Raw genomic sequence first — 21,601 nt, forward strand, 5'->3', positions numbered from 1 at the left:
TAAGGGGTTTTAGGAGAGTATAGGGTAGTAGCTGATGGGCTACTGGCCCTTGGGGTTACTACGCCCCCTATATGACCACTTCCTGTGGGAAGTGGGTTTAAGCCTGTCCCAGACTTCCTAAGTATGTCATCACAAAGATGGTTAAATGTGAAAAAGCGTGTCCATCTCACCGTAGCCCACCTTAGAGCTGGTACTAGCCTGGAGGTAGCATGCCTACCTGACTAGCTACATTTCTTGCCTGTCCAGGAGCCAAGGGGGTCCTGGACAAAGGGGGGAGGCTTCTTCTCCTGTGAGGGGAGCCAGATTTGCATTCTAAAGGCAGCAGCTCTTTAAAGCTTGCCGGACCAAGAAGGCTAATCAGCAGGTAATCCTTTGGGAGGGGGCGTTACACCCTTTTCCCGGACAGGCATTTGTTCTGTGTCACCTGAATATATGTAATATGGTGCACTATTCCTGGTTGCGTCGGGTCAACCTAATTGAGCTTGTGCCTGGGTCAGATTAGGACAGTGCTCTGTTTAACATACTACATCTCCATGTGGTCATGAAGCAGGCTCTCCATGTATGCAAAAATGGGTTTGTAGTTAGCTTGGATGATTGAGTACCAGGCTTCTTCAGTTGTGAGGGCAACCCTGAAATCCAGTCTGGATGAGTGGCATACAAGTGTAGGTATGCAGGTATGCAACAGAAAGGCAGGAATTGGAAAATACCCACAGCTAAAGGTAATACACCTCCCTGACCATGAAAGAGTAATTAACAAGTTAGGCGTTACATTATAGATTTGAATGGAACTCGGAAACAGGTTATATGTCTCACGCTACTCTATCACCTGACTCACTAAGAGGGTTAGGCTGAGGGAGGATAGTTTGTTATTTCAATACAGTCCTTGGAAATGCCTTTGATGATTCTGGCATCTGCATGGAGACAGAAACATGTTGCACAATCAAAACAGGCAGAGCATGTAATACCAACCCAATTCTTTTAATATTATTTTAATCTGGTGCAGTAAGGAAATCTAAAAATAAATTTCCATTGAACAACACTACACACAATTTAGCACCAATATCACCTCATGAGTCCTAACACAAAACACAAAAATCATAGCCACTTTAAAGCATCAAACCAAAATAGGAACTTGTGGAATGCCCACTTAGCAACACTAGTTGCTCGCGAGGAGTAACCCCTTTGATGAAGCAAGCCAAATAAAACAGATAAACGGATCCAACACTGGCACACTAAGGCCCTTAAAACCGGTTCAGGGCTAAATTCCGATCGCTTTGCAAGAACATTGCCACAAAGGGCTCAGAATTACTAGTTGTATTATAATTATCACACTCTCAGTTTTCTCCAAAAATTATGGCAGGTCAAAACTGCCAACATTTATTGGGGAAAAAGACCTGTAAAAAGCCAAAATGTGCAGAATTCAGTGTGTGAAAAACAGGTTCTGCATGTTATCTAGTGATATGTGATTTGTGACTTAGACCAATAGGAAAGATGTTTTAAATGTCCTTTTTTATATGTATGTCACAGTTAATATGCAGGCATTACTTCGGGGGTCTATACATAGCAGGTATGCACAAGTGGAGGGTGTTACAATGCAGGCAAGTACATTGAGGGTCATATATACATATACACCCTTAAAAGATGTTTGGAGTTTTTAGTTTTCCGGGAAGGGTAGTGTATAGGTGTAGCAAGAATTCTTTATGGTTCATAGATGTGTATTGTATAGAGGTGGTAAGGAGTTTGCAGCATGGGCCTGTAGTGCATAGGGATAGAAAGGATTTTTTAGGGTTCAGAGGTGGATAATGTATATGGGCAGTATTGGTTTTTAGGATTCGGGTACTTGTATAATATAGGAATAAGAAGGAGGTTCAGCGATGGGTATGGGTATCGAAGTGCTATAGAACATTTAGGTTTCATGATGGGTAGTGAAAAGAGGTACTAAGGTGTTTTTTTTTCCTTTTTGGCCCCATTGATGGGTAGTGTATGGGGTAGTAAGAAGTTAATGATCCTTCCACAGTTTTACCTATGGAAACCTTGTTATGAATTTTACTTCCTGGGGTCAGCAACGACCAAGGCGGAGTGCCAAGAAGACGATAAAACTTCTCTATCTAGAGGAAGTAAAAGTCATAACAAGGTATCCATAGGAGAACCTGTGGAAGGATGGGTAGTGAACAGTGTTAGTACGATAGTACGATTTTTAGGGTTCAGAAAAAGGTTGGAGCAGCAAGGTTTTTATGGTACAAGGATTGGTAGAGTATAGGGGTAGTGAGGAGCTTTTAAGTCTCACGGATAGGAAGTGCAGGATTTTTTTTATGTTCAGGGGCAGGTAGTGTATGAGGGTAGTTTTTACGTTTAGAGATGAATAGTCAAAAGGGATTGTAAGGGGTGTTAAGAGTTCATGTATGGTTAGTGCATTAGGTTAGCAAAAAGGTTTAGGGTTAATTGATGGGTAGGGTATAGGGGTAGTGAGGGAATTAGAATGGAAAGTTATCTGTTTTTGAAATTATTATGAATTAATTTGCAAATTAAACATATTAAAATTAAATAATTGATGTAATAATAATAGTAACTATAAAATGAAATTATTCAAATAACATGAAAACTACAGGTACACACACACACACATATATATATATATATATATATATCTACATATATAGGGTGTGCATATATAATTATAAATTAAGTTACATAAATAATTTAAATCAATATTTAGAAATGTTAAAATGAAATAACTGATTTAATTAGAATGTTAAAACTTAAATACATTTAATCTATTAAATGCATACATTTTAAATATATAATTTTGAATTTGTTTATATGCACATTATAAATCAAATCATATGTATAAATCAATTAAAAAGGGGTTAAACGCAATACGTACCTCGTGTGAAGGAATTCAAAGTACCAATGCACATTCCTTTGATATGAATCCCTGCCACGTGCAGATAAAATCTCTGGTGGAAAGCAAACTTATAAGAATGCATTTCAGGATTGACAGGATAAGTCCATAGGTGCATTGTGGTAGGCAGTATAGGGCTGGCATTTGTACTTCCAGCATTGATTGTTTACACTAAACAATTGCAGCTCTTTGAAGCATGGCGAACTGCCTTTGCTCTGTCAGCTGAAGCAGTGGCGGCTGCTCACATTGCTTTGTGGTAAGGCAGAGTGAGAAGGAAAATATAATTAAAACTATAAAAATGTCACTTACCTGCCGCTCCGATGGCTGCCGCCTTGTTTCTCTCTCCCGATCCTCGACTCCGGCTGCACACTGCGCAGGCTCCCAGATACCAATCCAGGTGCTTCGCTCATGCTGGCAATGCTATTCCTAGCATGAGAGAGGCACTGGGATTGGTCTGAACGGTGTGGTTTGCAGCTCAGACAGTGCCTGGGGGCCTTTGGTGGTTCTCCAACCCGGCTATGCACACCGCTGGGTGGGAGAAACCTAAGTGTTGAAGTCTGCTTGGCCAGCCTAAAATGGCTGGCAAAACTGGCATAGGCACTTAAAAGTACCCACCACTCCTCCCCCCGCCATGTCTTCCACATAGGATTGCCCGCCCCGTAAGACTCATGTTGTCAGCTGTCAGACAAAAATAAAATAATAATAAAATTATTTTATAATCATTTAATTTTTCAACTTTTAGCAGGGGGGCGGCACTGAACTAAAGGTATTAAAGTTATGAATGCTTTGCAGGCCTTAGCGCTTGTGTCAGTTTGGGTCCTTGTTATAGTCTGCAGCAGGGCTCGAGTCGGGGTACCACGCGGGTGGACGGCGTCCCCCCACTTATTTTACAGGGTGGACGCCGTCCTCCCTGCCAAACAGCTGGACTTCACCCTTTGGCCTCTCTGGGACGGATCGGAGCCACCTTTCATGACGTCACTTCCTGTCGTGACGTCACTTCCAGTGACAGCATCCCTCCACTTCTTTTTTTAGGACTCGTGCCCTGGTCTGCAGTGAATCCGCAGGGGTGTGTGCTTAACAAGCGGTCAGATGAAAGTGACAGGGCTGCACAGCCTTAATTACTGCTGTACTTCTTTTTCTGCATGGGAAGGACCTGTTGTTTTCGTCAGTCTTTCTCTGTTTTTTTAGTATTGAGTAATCATGAATAAATGTGTTAACAATATTTAATATTTTTTTCAGGATTATTACTTTGTAAAGCGCAAACACACTTTCAAGGACTTTCTCAGCTCTGTAAGAAACCCGAAATTATACAGCGAGCTAGTACAGAGGGCAACAACCGGAACTTTGCTAATGCTCATCCAAGAGCTATGTCTTGAGTTTTACCCTAAATTTGAGCCAAAAAATATTTGGGCATTTTGGGGGGCGAAAATTAAAGCCTGTTTACAGTACAGTCTCTGCATAATGCAAACGTTTACACCGTAGCTATTTGTGAATGGACAGACACTGTCCTTGTTGCAAAAGATGAGAAACACTCAGACACGTTCTCATTTCTTGAAATTAAAGAGAACTTGACCCTTACAATCTAGAATGTTCTGCTGTCGGCCCATGCTTTTGCGGGGAGGAAGTCCCATATACAGAGTTGTAGAAGTTCAAATTTGAGTCTGAAAAACAGAGAATACACGATTTGCTAATGAAATAAAATTCACCTCTTCTAGTCCTGTGAAGCTGACCCCAGTCTTTCACACTCGCCCATATCCGCTCTTGCCCAACCAGTGTGGTGAGAGGCACGCACGTCTCCATTAGAGCCGCATTCCCGCTCCACAACACAGCCAGGCCCGTTATCAGCAGAGCGCAGGCCTCTCCGGTTACAGGCAGCGCCGGCCCGCCCGTAATGGATCTTTCATCCCGGGGCTCCTCAGCACGTAGGGCCGGTGTCCGGTCCGCAGTCCTCCTGGGACCCAGCGGTGCTCTCTGTTCTAAGGTCGAAGGTCGCCACCTTCTGTCGACCGCGCGGCCTATAATTAGTTCCCTTCTGGGATCAGCAAGAGCTTCCAAAAACCAGGAAAAAACATCCGTAGAACTTTAATATATAAATTAGATCGTTGTTAATCATGCCACTTAGTTAGTTTAAAAATTCCTGAAAGTGGAACACATTTAGGAGCGTATTGCCGCACTACAGCTACAACTTTGTTGCTCCACGGGAAAATCAAAGCCTACAGCTTACATGTTGCACAGTGATTGTATTCAAATGATATTTTATAATAATGTTCATTTCTTCATGCTTTGGATCAATATTTCCTTACCTATCTCAGGAGGATTCAAGGTAGCCACTGTAGTCTGACAGCTTGTTAACCAACAGCCCGTTGGTTGCCAAGGTGCATCAAATATGAAATAAGAACAACGTTCAGAATGTGCCTGCACCCTTTTGAGCTGCCACTGTACAGCATCACCTTTCTAAAACTCTGATCCAGTTTTATTCTGTAATAACACCCCTCCCCCATTCATTTTTATTCTGTAATATCCCCACTTTGTCTGAACTAAGAGGAGGATTACTATGGTCCAAATCCATTGAATATTTGACCAAATTTCGTACGTTGGACTCCAGAGATGGATGCATAGGAGTTGCCTTTTTCTCACAAAATATATATTATTATCCGTGGGGGCAATATAAAGAATAATGGATCAAAGTATGTTTGCAGGTATAGGTGATTGCCATCATGAATGAAAAGCAGAACTGTTTGAACTCCTTTTCCTGACACATGATCTTGCTATATCCATTGAAACCTCAAGGTGTTGCATACACTTATCATGATAGGAATAATCCGATGCCGCCTTCTATTGAACTCAGTGAGTCATTGCCAGTCCTCTAAACAAGCACCACCTAATTTTCGCATGTGCCTTCGTTCTCAAAGACTGAATCTCAGCTGCTCTCGTACATGCGTCACGTTGTAAATAGCCCGTACCATGGCGCTGGCTTTGCTCCGCCGCTGCGTCACAAAAGTGATGCAACAGCAGCGCAAATCTGGCGTAAGGGGCTTGTAAATTTGCCCCCAAGTACTTACCATACACTTCACTGTCAGCTCTTAATATAGAAAACAAACATCATCAAAGTAAATATGTGTGCCTTTTATTGTTAAAGGAGTTTTCATCAAGCTTCGTTATGATACACAGAAATATGCATCATAGCTGCAGAGGAGCAGGGTCCCCTCACAGGCGGACCCTATAAACTGAAATATGAGGGGCGATTTCATCATACTGAGAGGCAATAGGCTGATCCATAATATGAGGTGACGAATATACGATCCGAGGGGATGGACCTCTCTATGAAGTGAGAGACAGACAGATCTGTGATTTTTGGCTGTCGGCAAATCCTTGATGAGAGGGAACTGGGTGATCTGAGAACGCGTTTGCAATGAATTTGAAATCTACATTTGGTTAAGAAATAAAATAAATTGTTCCTATACCCTGTTTCCATCTTTAAAAAGACCCTTGCTCATCATTGATTTGGATTTAGAGTATGGAACATCTGAGTAGTGACAGAAAAGAGTTCTGTATCTTTCGTCTCAGCAGAATCCATAATTATGGTTGTTCATTGGAACACTGACTGGTTGTAATCCTGACACTTTTCATTAGTGATATACTTTGAACTACAAAATATTGGGTCCACTTAAAAACAGTTTCACAAGAGTGAGGAAATATTTTCTGCATCGAAGAGAAGTATAATTAAAGGTAATACTTTCCTAATCACAGTTGTGATGTCATTGTGTAACAGTTTCAAAGTTTGTTCTGTGCACTAAGTGTATATTTTTAATATATTAGAACGCCAACAAAACCAACTGCACCACAGTCAGTGTTAAGATCCAAGGAACAGACTGTCCCCCGAGTCTTTTAGTTGTGTTGTTTCTGCAGTAGTAGTTTGTGTCTCCAGATTTCCAATGTGGTTAGGGCTACAGAGGGCAACCCAATATTCCCCTAGTTTCTTATGGGATCGAAATTAGATGCCCTAAAAATGAAAAGGGAATAAGGTAATGTCCATGGAGCGGGATGCAGCACAGAAAAATATATTTGATATCATGAGTCCATTTCTCCTTTTCCTGTCATAGGTTTGCGAAGAGAGATCAAGTCCAAACATGAACCTTAATGAGATAGATGAGAATGAGGAGATGCTGCAGGAGATGATGGAGCTGACGTCCCAGACCATGCCAGTACTGGATCTGAAGCAACATTACCGTGTCATCAAGGAGCTTGGAAGTGGCTCTTATGGGCATGTCCTGCAGGTCGAGCATCGATCACGAGGTATGGAGGAGTTCAATTCATTAAACTGTGTTCTTTTCACATGCATAGACCTTCTCTAGGGTTCAAATTTTGAGTTAGTTATAAATTAATTTTTCCATGGAATGAGACTTTGGAGTAATCACAGCAAAATATAGCCCAAATTTAAATTGAATTAATATTCATTCATTCCTTTTTTATATCAACCTTGATAATTCTCCTCTGTAGTTTTAGATGCACCTTCCTGATTACCTTTCGGCATTCTCTGCAGGACATATATGACTTAAATATGAATTGTTTGATGTATGCTGTTTATGCTGTTTCGTTTGTTTAAGATTGCATCAAACATGCCACTTTGCCACCACTTAAGATCACCTTGTTCCAATAACTACATCATTTGCATATATTTTATTAAATGTGTCCTCATTATAAAAGTTATGTAATGGTAAATTATGCAGATTTGTAGAGCACACTATCACTGGGAGGGTATCCTGGTGCTGAGCAAGTGTGAGCCAAGCCATGTCCAGGGCCTGGTGGGACTACTCAAAAGCTGCGCCTTCAGTTTCTTATTGTATTCAAGAAGTGAGGAGGCGGCTCTTATGTGTAGTGGTGGGTAGTTCCACCCACTCTATAAGAGCAATGTAGGAGAAGGCTTGACTATTGGATCTATTGTTCTGTATGCGCGAAATGTGTACAAGTAGGAGTCCGGATGTGCCCTGTTGGACACCGGGTGGAGTCCCACTGTAAATGTTCTTACCAATGATCAGTAAAGGGTGAGGTATTTACTGCACCCAGTCATACAGTTGTTTTTTTTTTTTTTACTGGATGCAGTACATTTTCTAGTTTTCACTTGAGAAATGGGGATTTTTTCATATCAAATTCCTGTAGTATTGGACTTCATTGCACATTTTTGGCTGGGAAATGTTTGCAGGTATGACTTTCAGAGAATCTGCCAGTCCAGGGTGTGGTAATTGACACATTACATGGATTTGTAATTTACTCCCAGCTTCTAATCAGTGCGTCTCTGTGTTTTGATTTTCTTTGAGAGGTGATGCACCCATGGTAATGTTCGCAAGAGAAGAACTATGAGTATATAAGGTCCTATTCGTTCGCCCTTTCTCTGCACGGTAGAATGTCCAAGGGCGAAGTGATATGGATCTGAAAATCATTTCCTCCTTGCCTTCTGGGGCCAGCAGTCATTGAGTTACCCATCTACAGGTTAGACTCTCTTCCCTCCCACCTTAGCTCTGTGGTGGCGTTCTATTGAAAACCTATCCATATCTCACTGTTTCTGCAGTAAGGATTTGCCTATATGTTTTAAGAAAGAATGATAGAGCAATGCGGACTGTATGGCAGAAAGAAATCAGACTAGGAAGCTTTAACCCCTTGCATGCTGATGACGGCCCCCATCCATCATGCACTAAGGCGCTCGTGTGCTGATGACGGCTGGGGGCATTCATAAACCTGCCCACTCGCGATTTTGCCGCACAGGCGCGGAATCGTGGCAGCATGCAAGGTGTTAATAGAGTATTGTCCGAAGTCCATGCCCACATAACTCTTTGGGCACAGGGCATGGCCTGCAGCTACTATCTGTGCTTAGTACCAGTATCAGAGCTCTAAAGCTGACTGTTCATGGTTGTGCTCACTGGGTACTGGGATCATCTTTGTTCTATGCTTCCCCTTTTCGAAAGCCCTCATTAGCCTTTACTAACCTGTCAAACCTGTCGCTAAAGCATGACCAAAGTGACACCTTCTTTGGACAGAAGGACAGGTTACATACCTCTAGGGTGATCCCTGTTCTTCCCTGGGAGTTGTATTCAATCTTTGCAATGGCACCTGCCAAACACCAGAAACATGCCATGGTGCTTGCATGACATGTGCTTGAGCTCTGATGTGGCCACCACTACTTCTTGAAAGTCATCTCTTGAACATGTCCTGAAATGCATTGGACTGATGCAGACATTTCATGAACCGTAAAATAGATATGCACTTGAATAGAAGAAGGAGGGGATGTGGCCTCATGTCCAGGTTTCAGTCTCGGCGTCGGTCCGACATCCTGTGAGTCCGGGCAAGCCGTTTAATTGCCCTGTGCCTAAAAAATGAATGTGACCTTTTATAATGAAAATGGTGCTCATGTAAATTGCTCTCATACCTTTGAGTCGAATTCGCGCTATATAAAACCGCAACAAAATAAAATACACCGATATGAAAACCTGGAGTGATGAAGTGTCACTAATAAAAGCACAATGTAAATGATGAACTGAACTGACCAGGCAAGAATTACCGCTATGACTACATTTGTGGATATGAACTCTGCACTGTTGTTTACCCCAGGAATTCCTCAGATACTCTCATAAAGAATATGCTTCAAGTCCTTCGCTGGAGACATTAATGTAGCTGCATGCAGGAAAGTGTTATATATCAGAACATTTGAATCCTATGCAAGAGGTTTTTTTTCCACAGGAGACAGGACCTTACGACAAAGCTAAACGTTTTATGAAGCCGTGAAGAGGTCGTATAACAAGCCATATAACGTCGCAAAAGAACAACAGGAAGTACCTAGATGAAACTGTCATACAAACCGCTATTTGAGCAATAGTCAAATGTACATTTGTGTGGACTCTTCCGGCAACTGGAGTATGGCCAGGTCAATGCTGACTCTCAATGTATGGTAAGAAAGTCTTGCCTGCATAGCACCATGATTGACATTGTTTCCTAGAGACTACCCTCCTGTAGGTCAAAGTACCACAAACATCCTCTTGCGTAGGGGGACTATGAAGGGACAACATCTGAAGTGTCTGATCCAGAGCAAAGAACTACGGAGCGAGGGCACCCGAGAGACTATTCATCTGTGTGAATAAGTTCTGAATGAGTTAAGAAGATACATTCATTAAATGGATCAGTCAAGGGATTATTTAAGTGTAGTTTGTCAGTGGTCCTGATACGTTCCCTCAGGAAGGCTCCACAGTCGTTAACAATAAGGCAAGAAAAGGGCACCTCAACGACACAGTGAGGTTTGGTGTCTGCCCTGTTTATGACCTGAGTCTTAAGTGAACTGGTAATATTTTTAAATCTAAAACATGTACACAGTGTTCAGGATGCCATCTAGTACTGGATGGAGTGGTACCTCAAAACTAGAGCCGAGTCAGTGTCACAAACGTCAGGGGTCGGCATTTCAAAAAGTGTTGAGTATTGTAATATTTTCCCGGTGGTTGGACACCTTCATATCTAAAGAATGCACTGCCTGCATTGGCACCAGTGGAGAGAAAAAAAGACCGAAGGTTTCACATTGTGATATCTTGAGAAGTTGCAAGATAATGGGTCGAATGTTTCTGAGATGAGGGCATCCACTCAGCCACCCGAACACACCTCATGGGTCTATAGGGCTAAGATGAGACCCCCACTACCACAGTAGAATACGTCTAGGTCCTGTCAGTACCTCAGTATATCCTGCTCCTGGTTTATTCCAAGACAGCTGGACTGCAGGTCGTGGTTTCTGGAGATGTTGCTTTTTAGAGCCATGCCCATACAGCTCTCAGGGTCAGAGGACGCTCCTATGCAGCCTGGGCAATACAGCCCTTCTACCAAACAGCCCATAGAACTAAGGCCGTCTATGCATACATGTGTCCTCCTAGCTCAGTAATTAAATAACCCGGGCAGTGAACCTGGTTTCCACCGGTGCACTGATGTAGTTAACGCCTTAGGCCTGAATATAGATTATCTCAATCGTGACTAGCGAACAAAGGGTGAATCTCCTATATAAACGATGAGGGTTTGGCCCATTGGCTACTTCAACAACATTTCAGCAAGAGAGAATTTTGCTATAATTTATAGAACCCCCCTCTTGTGTGGCATGCATTGTGACATCAAGAGGGCACTATTAAAAAGAAGTTAAGGACCCCAATCTCTGGGGGATGCTAATTGATTCTCCGTGACAGGTGGACTGACCCTCTCAGTAGGGCCGGTAAAAAGGTCTATGCCCCTGGTAAGGGGACAGTTGCCACCCCCTCACTTCAATCTAGTAGAGAACTGCTTTCAGCTTGGGTTAAAATAAAAATGTGTTTACAAGTGAACACTTAATGCCAGGTGCACTGGGGGAAAACAGAGGACCAATCAGAAAAGATGAAAAGGCACATGATGACAAAGCGGTCTATTTTAATCAGGCCTTTCTAATTTCCCAGCTTGTTGTTTTCAAAACACTGATCGTAATGCTGAAAGCACTATAACGGTATTAGCAATGAAAAATATGTAATTCAGTAAATGTTTATATAACACATTTATAACATCATATGCCAATTGTTCAGCACCTGCACTTTAGCTAATAGCCAAAGGGATCCCATCAATGTTGCTCGGTTTTAATCGTGTATGTAAAGATATATTTTTATTTTTTGGACATTTGTAAAAATTTTAATAAATCATATACAATAAACTATGGCTCACTGACTATCATTGTCATGCACGCTTACTCTCAATTCATTAAATACATTGACTGGGATCCGCCTCCTACCTAGTAATGTGTTTAATGAAAAGAATTATGAATTAGAAAGGGATATAAAAAAGAATCAAGTTCAGAGATAACTATTTGAAAGATCTCTGCATTTTAAAGGTCCTTCAAATCATGATATTTGGCGTTAGGCGAATGGGTGTGCGAGGAAAACAAAATTTGAAGTTTGGGGTCTGCGGGCTCACCATTTAAAAATGCATCTTTTAGTTAAGTTGGTTTTTAAATTGCAGGTCTGCAAATGCCACGTTTAGAAAGTTAAATAGGGGGTGTGGGGTGCACACCTTGTCTTTGCATACATTTCTCAAAAACTTCATCCAATGCTAACAATGCTCCTCGTTTGCGTGCTCGTCGGTATGGTGCCAAACCCAAATGGCAAATGCAAAGAAACTGCCTGCCAGAGTGGCGCTATGCAACTATGCGGCCGGTTGGAGCATCATGTTGCCCCCTCTATCTACGTTTAGAAAGTTGGCATTTTCTTGCTTCAACCATTCTGTGCCTCTGACTGTCTGCTGAATACACAACTGGGTTAGAATGACAATTGGGCTGTTTGTGCATTCACTCTAGAGAGTCACACAAAGGTAGCTCAGGTGTGCTGTGCATGTCCCGATGGCCCCTAACCAGGCTGATGGGTCTTCCAGAGCTAGAGTGGTGGGAGGAGTTGACACTGACACCTGAATAGGGCTGTGATGTCCTCGCACAAAGAAGCCTCCACCTCCTGTAGTGTGTCTGGAGACAGGGCAGGTAAAGGCAGGGTGTTGTGCACTACAAAGACTGTCCTTTGAAGTTTGCCTACTTCAAAGACTAAAATGGGTCTAAATACTGGACCTCTGACCCCATATCTGTAGAACAAGTCCTTACTAAACACATTCTTCCAGAATAAACCCCTGGATAAGTTGTTAAGAGGGACCGCCACTTTGCGGTTTGTTTTGCTGTGGTGGCCTGCTGCTGTTACATCTGTCCTGGGAGTGAAAGGACTGGTCTTTGCTTTCTGTATCCTACTTCCAAGGTTCTCCAAGGGCTTAAGTTGAATTTGCCTCTTGTTAAGAAGTCTCAGGGCCATCAAAGACTTTACCTGCCAATATCTGGTCTCTTCTGCTGAGTGTCCTCACTTGCCAAGTGGTACTAAATCCAGTTTCTGGACACTTGGAAGTGAAATTTGGTGATTTCAAGGAGAAAATCACGCATTGACTCCAAGCGTCATTTGGAATCAGCACAGCACCCCAAAACTCGACGCATCGCTGCTGCCTGCACTAGAGCAAGATTCCTGCTGAACCCTATTACTTGGACAGGGTGCATACCATTGGCAACCAGAGACCCCATTTCTAACACCTTTCTACACAAAATCAATCCTGGCCAGAACGAAGGCAAAAGTGTGCCTGCTTTGAAGCAAGGTGGCGCCACATGTGCCCCAGTGCAGGGAAAATATGGCACAATTCAGCTCTCTCCCTTTTATGCAACACAGCACAGCACCTTGCTTTGCTGTGCTGCATTGTGTGAACTGTTAGTAAATCAGGGTGTACATTTTGGAGTTGGATTGAAATGCAAAAGCTTCTGCAGTCGTACTATCTCGTTTTATCTTAAATGTGCTATTTTTGTTGGAGTGAAAGAGTTCTTCTTTCACAACATGGATGATTCTTTTGCAGAAATGGTAGCAAAAACAGTGAATCTGGATTTCCCCTGTGGTATAAGGGATGAGTTTGGGGTTTGTGAATCCAAAGAGATTTTTAGATTTTCTTTTAGCTGAGTTGATTTTGACTTTAGACAGGAGTCTTTAGTGGAGAAGATCACTTGTTATGTTTTTCTTTTTACCAGATTTAGAGAAAGTGTGATTCTTTGAAGTCTTCAATTTCTTCCAGTATTATGAATGTTTTTTGAGGATGTAATTTGAGGAGAACCATTTAGAAAATGTGTTTTTCTTTAGGATTTTCTTAGATAGAGGTGCACAAATTATCAATGATGTATTTGGAAATGGATTTAAAGGTCTGAATGAGAAAATAATGCTTTTGGAGGAGTCCAACTAGTGTTGCAGGAGATAAGAGAGCTTACATCTTCTTTGCGAAGAGTTACTGTATTCTCCAGCCAATGAGCATTCTCTTTTGCTTTAAACAGAAAAATTAGCGGTTTGAGCAGATATGAAAATGGAATCAGGAACTGGTTAGCCCAGTCTAAGTTGATAGCATGAGAAGATTGATGCTTGGCATATCCAGGTCAATAATAGAGACATGGCCACGCATGAGACAATGCTGTGTAAGAATGCTGGTTGTGAGGAATTATACATGTGGATGTTTTGTTCAACCTAATATTAAAGTCTCTAAGCAGTTTAGTGATTAAGGGGTGAAGAGAGCTGGGAGGTCTTACATTAATAAACTCAGTGATAAATGCAGAATATCTAGAAGGTCAGTGGTAGATGATAGCTCCACACTGAAATGCATTGTGTGATGCTGAGGTTTCAGGATTCTCTTTTTTTTTAATAGGGTAGCGCTTGAAGAATTCAGAATGAGCAATTAGTGGTTATTTGAAATTCATGACCTTTAAACTGAACTGTAAGAACCATTTGTCAAGTTGTGCTCAACTTTAACTGCTTAATTGGCAGGGATCCTGACATTACAAGTGTAGCAAATTATTAGGTTGCGAGCATTTGGGACATAGTTCACACACCCTATACTGATTTTAAAAATCGATTTCTCATAACTATCATTGCCCTTTGTCCTCACAAATGTTGACAAAATATTAAAGGCAAGATATATTCACAAAATTGTCTTTATAATACTCCTTAAATATACAGCCTGACAGTTCTAACATCTTGCAATATAATTTAACATATATCAAAACATTTCAATGGAACAGTGTTTGACCATCGTGAGTCCATACCAAGTGCAATCCTTCACAATACGAAGCTTCATTAACATAATAGAAAATAACATCACATAATACATTTCATTTATCTTTTTGGTTAGGCAAGGCCATGGCCCTCAAGCTTATGAATAAGAAGACCACAAGGCGCTCGAATTTCCTTCTTGAGTACTGCATTTCACTCTGCCTCTCTTCTTACCCGCGAATCATTGGTACCTTTGGAATTGCCTTTGAGACTGAGAAATACTTCATCTTCGTGCAGGAGTTGGCATCAGCGGGAGATCTCTTCTCGATTATGAAACAAGGGGTACGTTAAGTCTTCTGGAAATTTCATTTGTAAAGGTATTTCCACTCATGAATTGGGTACACTTTTTAAAGATGAGTAGTGCTTGGTTGTATAGCCTTCTACTGCTGATTCAGAGTGCTTTTGAATATCCAATTAGGTTATGAGATCAACTTAGAAAATCATGGTCCAAACTGCCATCCACTTGTGTCTCTCATCTCTTTCAAACTCAATATTTGTAACAGGAATTAGGTGCTGTAGTTGTCCTTCCACCCTAATAAGTTTCAATTGCATCATATACGTTGCTTGACAAACTAGCTTGTAAATAAGTAACTTATGTGCTGCTGAATGCTTCATTTTTGTGGGCTTCTACTGGTCAACATGTACCACAAAATTTCAAAGATAGTACCCGCAAAAAGCCTCATTACATTATTAACACATATATAACACTAAACATTCTTCCTGTGAATATAAAGAGTTCTAATAAAAAAAACTGAGTGTTCATCTAGCTCAGAGAATGTGTCTGCACTAGGAAACGTGGTGCGGAACATCCTTAAATGAGTCCCCGAAACATTAATTTCTATAGTTTTTGTTACTTATTGAACATGCTCCAAGTCTATCAAAATTGTGTAGTCCATTATGTTTTCACTATGATTAAAAATAGTATTGATCTGACTGATTTATAAAGTTATTTCGTTTAAAATATGTTTCAATTAAGTACTTTTAAATGCAAGTCAAGTTGTAACTCGGCATAAAAACAATTTTGAAGCCAGATCACTTTCATACATGGAGTTGCAAATATTAACAAAAGCGAAATGGGAGAGGAAAAAAAAGGAATAAAATGTTACAAAACAAACTCATTTGGTGGGTCTCACTACTAGGCCTGGGTGGAGTTCACAGAGTTACTGGAAAACTCCGCCAAATTCCACAGAGTTCCGCGAGCGGATGGATTGTGGCTCTGCCACCCAGAGATGATACCGATGAGTTCTGCCTCAGCATGGTTAGTGAAACATATCTCATTAAAAAAGATGGGCCTTTCAGAAGACATCACCAATATGGCCATGACTACTTTTGCTGAAACCTTTTCGGAGCCGTTTTTCAGTAAAAATGGATGTATGCAGTGCATTAAACAACACTATCTGCCTAGAACTTACATGAAGTGAGCTAGATGCCTACAAAGCTTACCTCTGCGGCTTTCCACAGACTGACAGTCACAGCACAGTGTGGCATTGAATTTGAAAAACACCAACTCTTCACACACCTCCCCTCCCAGTCTGCATTTCACAGAGCACTTGTTGCGTCACGTTGTAAAGCCCTGCACCAGAAGGAGGAGTTTCTACAAGATTTCGCTCAGTCACTTTTGGGTCCATGCTGCATCAAAACCCTGCGCCTGCTTCAAGCAGGTGTAAGGATTGACACAGCATTGTGGAGTTAGGGCCCCCCAGAGCATTGCTGGAGCTGCGTTGCGCTTGCGACGCAACTCCAGCAATGCACCGCTTTTACGGCACAGATGCGTGAAACATCTGTGCCGTTTTTGTTCCATGGTGCGCCGCATTGTAAATGCGGCGCACCCAGGGTGGCGTAGTTGCTGCGAACAATAACTGGCGCATCCCAGCTGATATGCAGGGATGTGCCAGTTATTGTAAATCTGCCTCACCGTATATTTTCTATATATTGATTGACAAATGTAAAACTGATGCACACTGCACACACTCCGTACAGTGAGGAGTCACCACCCCGTGCCCCCCCCATCGTTGTCTACTGTAAGGAATCCAGGATCTTGCAGAGCCTTGCAGCATATCCAGGGGTACACATGCCTCGCCCACAGCTGCTATCTTACTGAGAAAGGCCATCCCGACCCAGGCCACCTCTTGCAAATATTATTTTGAGCAGTGCACCCTACCCTCTGTGCTATCCGCCCCAAACTGAGCCACACGGTCACACTGCAAATGGAAAGTAGCAGCCGCCACCCCTCTATAGCCTAGAGGCTACTTATGGGGCATCACGTTCACCTGCAGGTCCTGTAAGTAGCCCTTGCCTCCTAGAGCCAACTGAAGGGCATAAATCAAGAGGTCGCTGGATGGGCCAGCGTGGCCTCAAAGGATGTCTCGGTGCCCTGCCATCGGTCTCAGTTTGATGGAAATCGTCTTGGGAGAGCACTCCTGCAATTGTGAAAATCGGCATCAGTGGTACACTGCTGACACTGCAGCATGGCATGCTTTACATTTCACGTGTAACTAAGGCCCTAGGTATCTATCCAAATTGTTTTCCTCTTCCATGGGGTTAGCACGCTGGTAAACTCCACTCTGCCAGCAGTTGGAAGAGTTTTTGCCGAACTCCGCACTGCAAGCGGAACGGGGAGTGGCGCCACTTCACATCCTCCACCGGTGGAACAGAGTTTACCACCCACCCCTACTCACTGCCCACAGAAAAACACATTCATTCTTTCTAAATACTTGATCTGCCTGTAAATAGTTTCTTACACCTATGAAAATCTATAGCAATACATTTAAAAAGAAGATATAAAAAGCTATATTTACCATATTGTTACTACTACTAATAATAAAAGTAAAAATCCACCATCTGTACTCTATCCCAAATCTTATGGGTCTGATTTATAATAGCAATGTTATCTAAGGCAGAGGGCACGCAGAGGTAATGATTGACGGGGTGGAGATGGTGCTCGGCTTCGTTTCAGCTCTCTGCCTACACCCCTGTCAATACCTACCTGGGAGTACCTGCCACCTTGGATAATATAGCCTAAGAATAGATACATAGGTCACACATTCTGGTTTTGATAATCCTTCAATGCTATTTTAGATGTTTTATATTATCTTAGATGTATTGAAACTTCCCACTCAGGCAAATATTTATACCTACATGCCAAAGATGCTGAGATCAATCCTTATTTCATAAATCTCATAAGACACTTTTGTCAGTTGATCATGCATTTTGGGTCACCACCTCATTCAGTCATTTTTTTATATGGAAACAACTTCAGTGTTGACTGTAACTAATTAATTAAATTCTGTTTTAGAAAGAGATTTTGCTTGTTAGATCTGTCTATCCATTTTGGGCTCTAAGGCAGAAATGAAAAGTTTAGGATATATTTCTAGCAGTGACTTTACTGTCCTGTGGATTCGTATTGCCTGCCTTGTATTTTGAATGGGTATCGTAGTATTATGATACATTTAGGCATCCTAACCGTGGTGTAATATCAATTGAGTCCTTGGGGTATCAGATGTGACATCACATGTACCTTGACGCCTTGCACCTTAGCAGAAAACCACATCACAAGATCTTTAACCATGATAAATGACATTCTATAATTTATTTTTAAAGATTTTCTTGACATTTAATTTACAGCTTGCTAATGACTTATAACAGGCACAACCAGTACTTAAACTAGCAAGAACTGCATGAACACTTGCTAATGAAAAATCTGTAATTACAAAGGTTACATCAAAGAGGCTGTAAAGAATGCCAGAGTTCTGAGAAGAAGCAGGTATAAGGTTAGTGTTCCCAGTCAGTAGTCACTCCTAAAAGGATGTCCATTTGCCTACAAGACAGTTCTATCAATTTTCGGGTAGGAATTATCAGAATGAAAGGTTCAATGCTGTGCCCATGCCAGAATATACATTCTAGGTTCAATAGCTTTCACTGCACTGATTTAAAATATAATGCAAATATGGTACAAATATGTATTTCTGTAATCACTCAAATTTTATCAGGTGCAGTGGGAATGAGGTGTCATGTTCTGAGCCCTTGCAGAGTCTATTATAGATTGCCATGAAATTAATCAATATTGGCTAAAACTGACTCAGCTTGATGAGAAAATGCTGATGTATAAAGGATTAGAAAGGAGGTCCATACTCAGTTGCTCTAATCATTCAAAAGCACTACTAGAGAAACAGGTCAAACATAGCCTTAAAGGGGGAGAATGAATTAGAGGTTTAGCGCTTATTCGGAAATACCAATCAAAAGTCCTTCAAAGATGTGTGCTGCATTCAACCTCTCCGGATAGATACTCCCTCATCTACTCCTGCTTTGTTTGCTTTATGGACTCCTTCCCTAGAGTACCCAGAACTAGGACACCATGTTATTTGAGTAGGCAAATGTACAACCAAGGTGTTGTCCCTCTTGTGTTGTAATTTCTTAAAAATGTTCTATAATATACTGAAGTGCAAAATCCTATCATAAAATGTAATTCAATACAACCTAATTTAATGCACTTTTACTTCAACACTATTCTGCATAGTCACTGCTTGCATTAATCAACACAGATTACTCAATATTACTCCATGATCTATCTTCCCAGAATTATTTAATAATACTTCAAGCTACATCATTCAACACAATACAACTCAATTCAGCTGACTCAATGAAACATTAAGCAATCCAACATGCAGCAGCATAGCATTACTCAACATACCAAAGGCCATTAAAAATAGTAACTACACTCTAATATTTCAACTATTAAAATCAGCAAATTATATGCTTCAAGCAACACCTTGAAAATGTATCCTCACTGTCTATCTTCTCAAATAGCTTGTAAAGTAATGTCTTTTTTATCTATCATCAGATTGGACTTCCTGAACAGACCGTAAAACGTTGTGCCCTACAGCTTGCTGAAGCCCTGGACTTTATGCACAACAAAGCCCTGGTCCATCGAGATGTCAAACTTGACAACATTCTTCTTTTTGACAAGGCTTGTCATCATATAAAGCTTGGTGATTTTGGTCTAACTCGGCTGGAGGGGTTCCCTCTATCACCCATGTCTGGGACTCTTCCCTACTCCTCCCCAGAACTTTGCAGCCTTGAGGCGGGTGAAACGTTGGAGCTGGATTCAAGTCTTGATGTGTGGGCATTTGGGGTACTGCTCTTTTGTATTTCAACCGGGTTCTTTCCCTGGGACTCTGCTTTACATTCTGATAACCAGTATGAGGAGTTTGCCAAGTGGCAGGGGAATCCAGACAACCAAGCCTCACCTTCACAGTGGAAATCCTTCACTAGTGAAGCCATGGTGATGTTTCGTAAACTTCTTGCTCCCAATCCAGACAAGAGAAGTCCTGCCATCGAAGCATTAAAATATCTCAATGTCACCTGGAGAGCTGGCAACTTGAACAATAACTCCAGGAGACTTGACAACTCCCAGTTCCTGGAGGAAGAGGTGGATAACCTTAGATATCTCCAAGTGAAAGCCAGCAGAGACTGCAGAACTACTGCCAACTCCTGCTCCAGGATGATTTCAGTTGAATGTTCTCCTATGTGCCCCAGCAGTGGCACCATTTCAATGCCAGAAGAAAGTTGGACAGAGAGCACTACAAGCCTAGATGATCTTGCTGATGAGACCAAATATATCAATGACTTTCTGCAGGAGGACAATTAAAAAGGGCGTACATCTCCTGGAGGAACAATATTGAGAGAAGTTTGAAAATAGACATGGCAATAGAGACATTTGAGAACAGTAGGCCAGTTCGACAAAATGAAAAGTTGTTTACGGGCCTGTCATGCTGCTACCATTTACAAGCCAACATTGTCAAGGTTATATCACAACTATGTTCAGTTGCAGGGAACTGAACATGGTGTGCAATGAAATGAAAATACTCTGCTTAACATTCTAAACCAAATAGGGAATTGCAAATGCCTACAATGGTGCCATTTTCTAATCATCACATTTTGTAGTGGAAAATTGGTCATCCTGGTCCATTAGTCAACTAAATGGTGCTTGACTTAAACACATAGTTATAGGTGCTTAGACATGCAGACTAGCATAAAATGTGCAATTTTGGGATACCTCTACTACTCAACTGGCTTGCAATGAGCTAATTTAAGTGCCTCTCCATACCTCCTGCCTCTGGGTAAGGGATGCCTCAATTGTTTTGAGAAGAGAGGCTTTGAGATGGTCATGGTGCAAGAAGGTTCGATGCAGTGGACGTCCGAGACCATGTGCGGTGTTTCCACCATGATGAGATAGGTTGTGTTGAAATACAGTCTGCATTCATTTAATCAAAATCCTATCTGGTCACAGTATTAGAGAAATCAAGCACTTCTAAAGATACATTGTGCTTTCCTCTGACACAAGTGAACTAGTCTCTCAGACACTAGAGCATTTGATGCTGGGAGGACTGGATTAGAGTCGGTCAATTCACATGAGATTTATTATTGCACATCATATCTCTACATAGCGCTGCTAGAGTTTGCTGGGATACTGCCTCATCATCCATCTTCCCTTCCCAAATATATTGGGGCATATTATCAAGAAACGGTGTTAAAAGTATCGCCGCTTTAGCGGCAGGAAACTGCAGCTAAAGCGGCGATAATGGGCTTGATAATATGCCCTTGTGAATTCCCATAGAAGCCCATGTTCTGATGTGAACATGGGCTTCTATGGGAATTCTCAAGGACATATTATCAAGCCCATTATCGCTGCTTTATCTGCAGTTTCCGGCCGCTAAAGCCGCAATAATTTTAACTACGTTCCTAGATAATATGCCCCATAATTCCTTACTTCATTTCTTATTACACCAAACACAATAACCTAAAATGGCCTCACAATTTGTGGGCTTGGTCACTCCATAGCCAGTTGGATAGTTTAATCCTTTTAATGAGTGTGATCTTTTCAAGGGTGGAGTCATTGTGTTTCCACTCTTATATCAGGCTATAACCTGAAAACCCCTGACACGGCAGAAGCCTTCTTTGTCAAACTACACTTCTGGGCATATTGTCTAAATTTTCAGTTCCCAAGTGGGGACTCCATCATCTCTGCCTTTATACCCTTCTCCAT

General features: G+C 41.6%; 1 protein-coding gene across 1 annotated transcript in view; it reads left to right on the forward strand.

The window, feature by feature from the left end:
• Nucleotides 1–21,077, forward strand: part of LOC147701835 (serine/threonine-protein kinase SBK1-like) — an 89,885-nt gene extending 68,808 nt beyond the window's left edge. The window contains exons 2-4 of the mRNA XM_086928713.1: nt 7,006–7,198; nt 14,636–14,838; nt 19,397–21,077. Coding sequence (XP_086784839.1) covers nt 7,033–7,198; nt 14,636–14,838; nt 19,397–20,203 — 1,176 coding nt within the window. The 5' untranslated portion in view covers nt 7,006–7,032 and the 3' untranslated portion in view covers nt 20,204–21,077. The remainder of the gene's footprint in view (nt 1–7,005; nt 7,199–14,635; nt 14,839–19,396) is intronic.
• Nucleotides 21,078–21,601: the final 524 nt, after the last annotated feature.

Source organism: Lissotriton vulgaris, chromosome 7, assembly GCF_964263255.1.
Source record: "Lissotriton vulgaris chromosome 7, aLisVul1.2, whole genome shotgun sequence".
In the NCBI taxonomy this organism is placed as follows: domain Eukaryota; kingdom Metazoa; phylum Chordata; class Amphibia; order Caudata; family Salamandridae; genus Lissotriton; species Lissotriton vulgaris.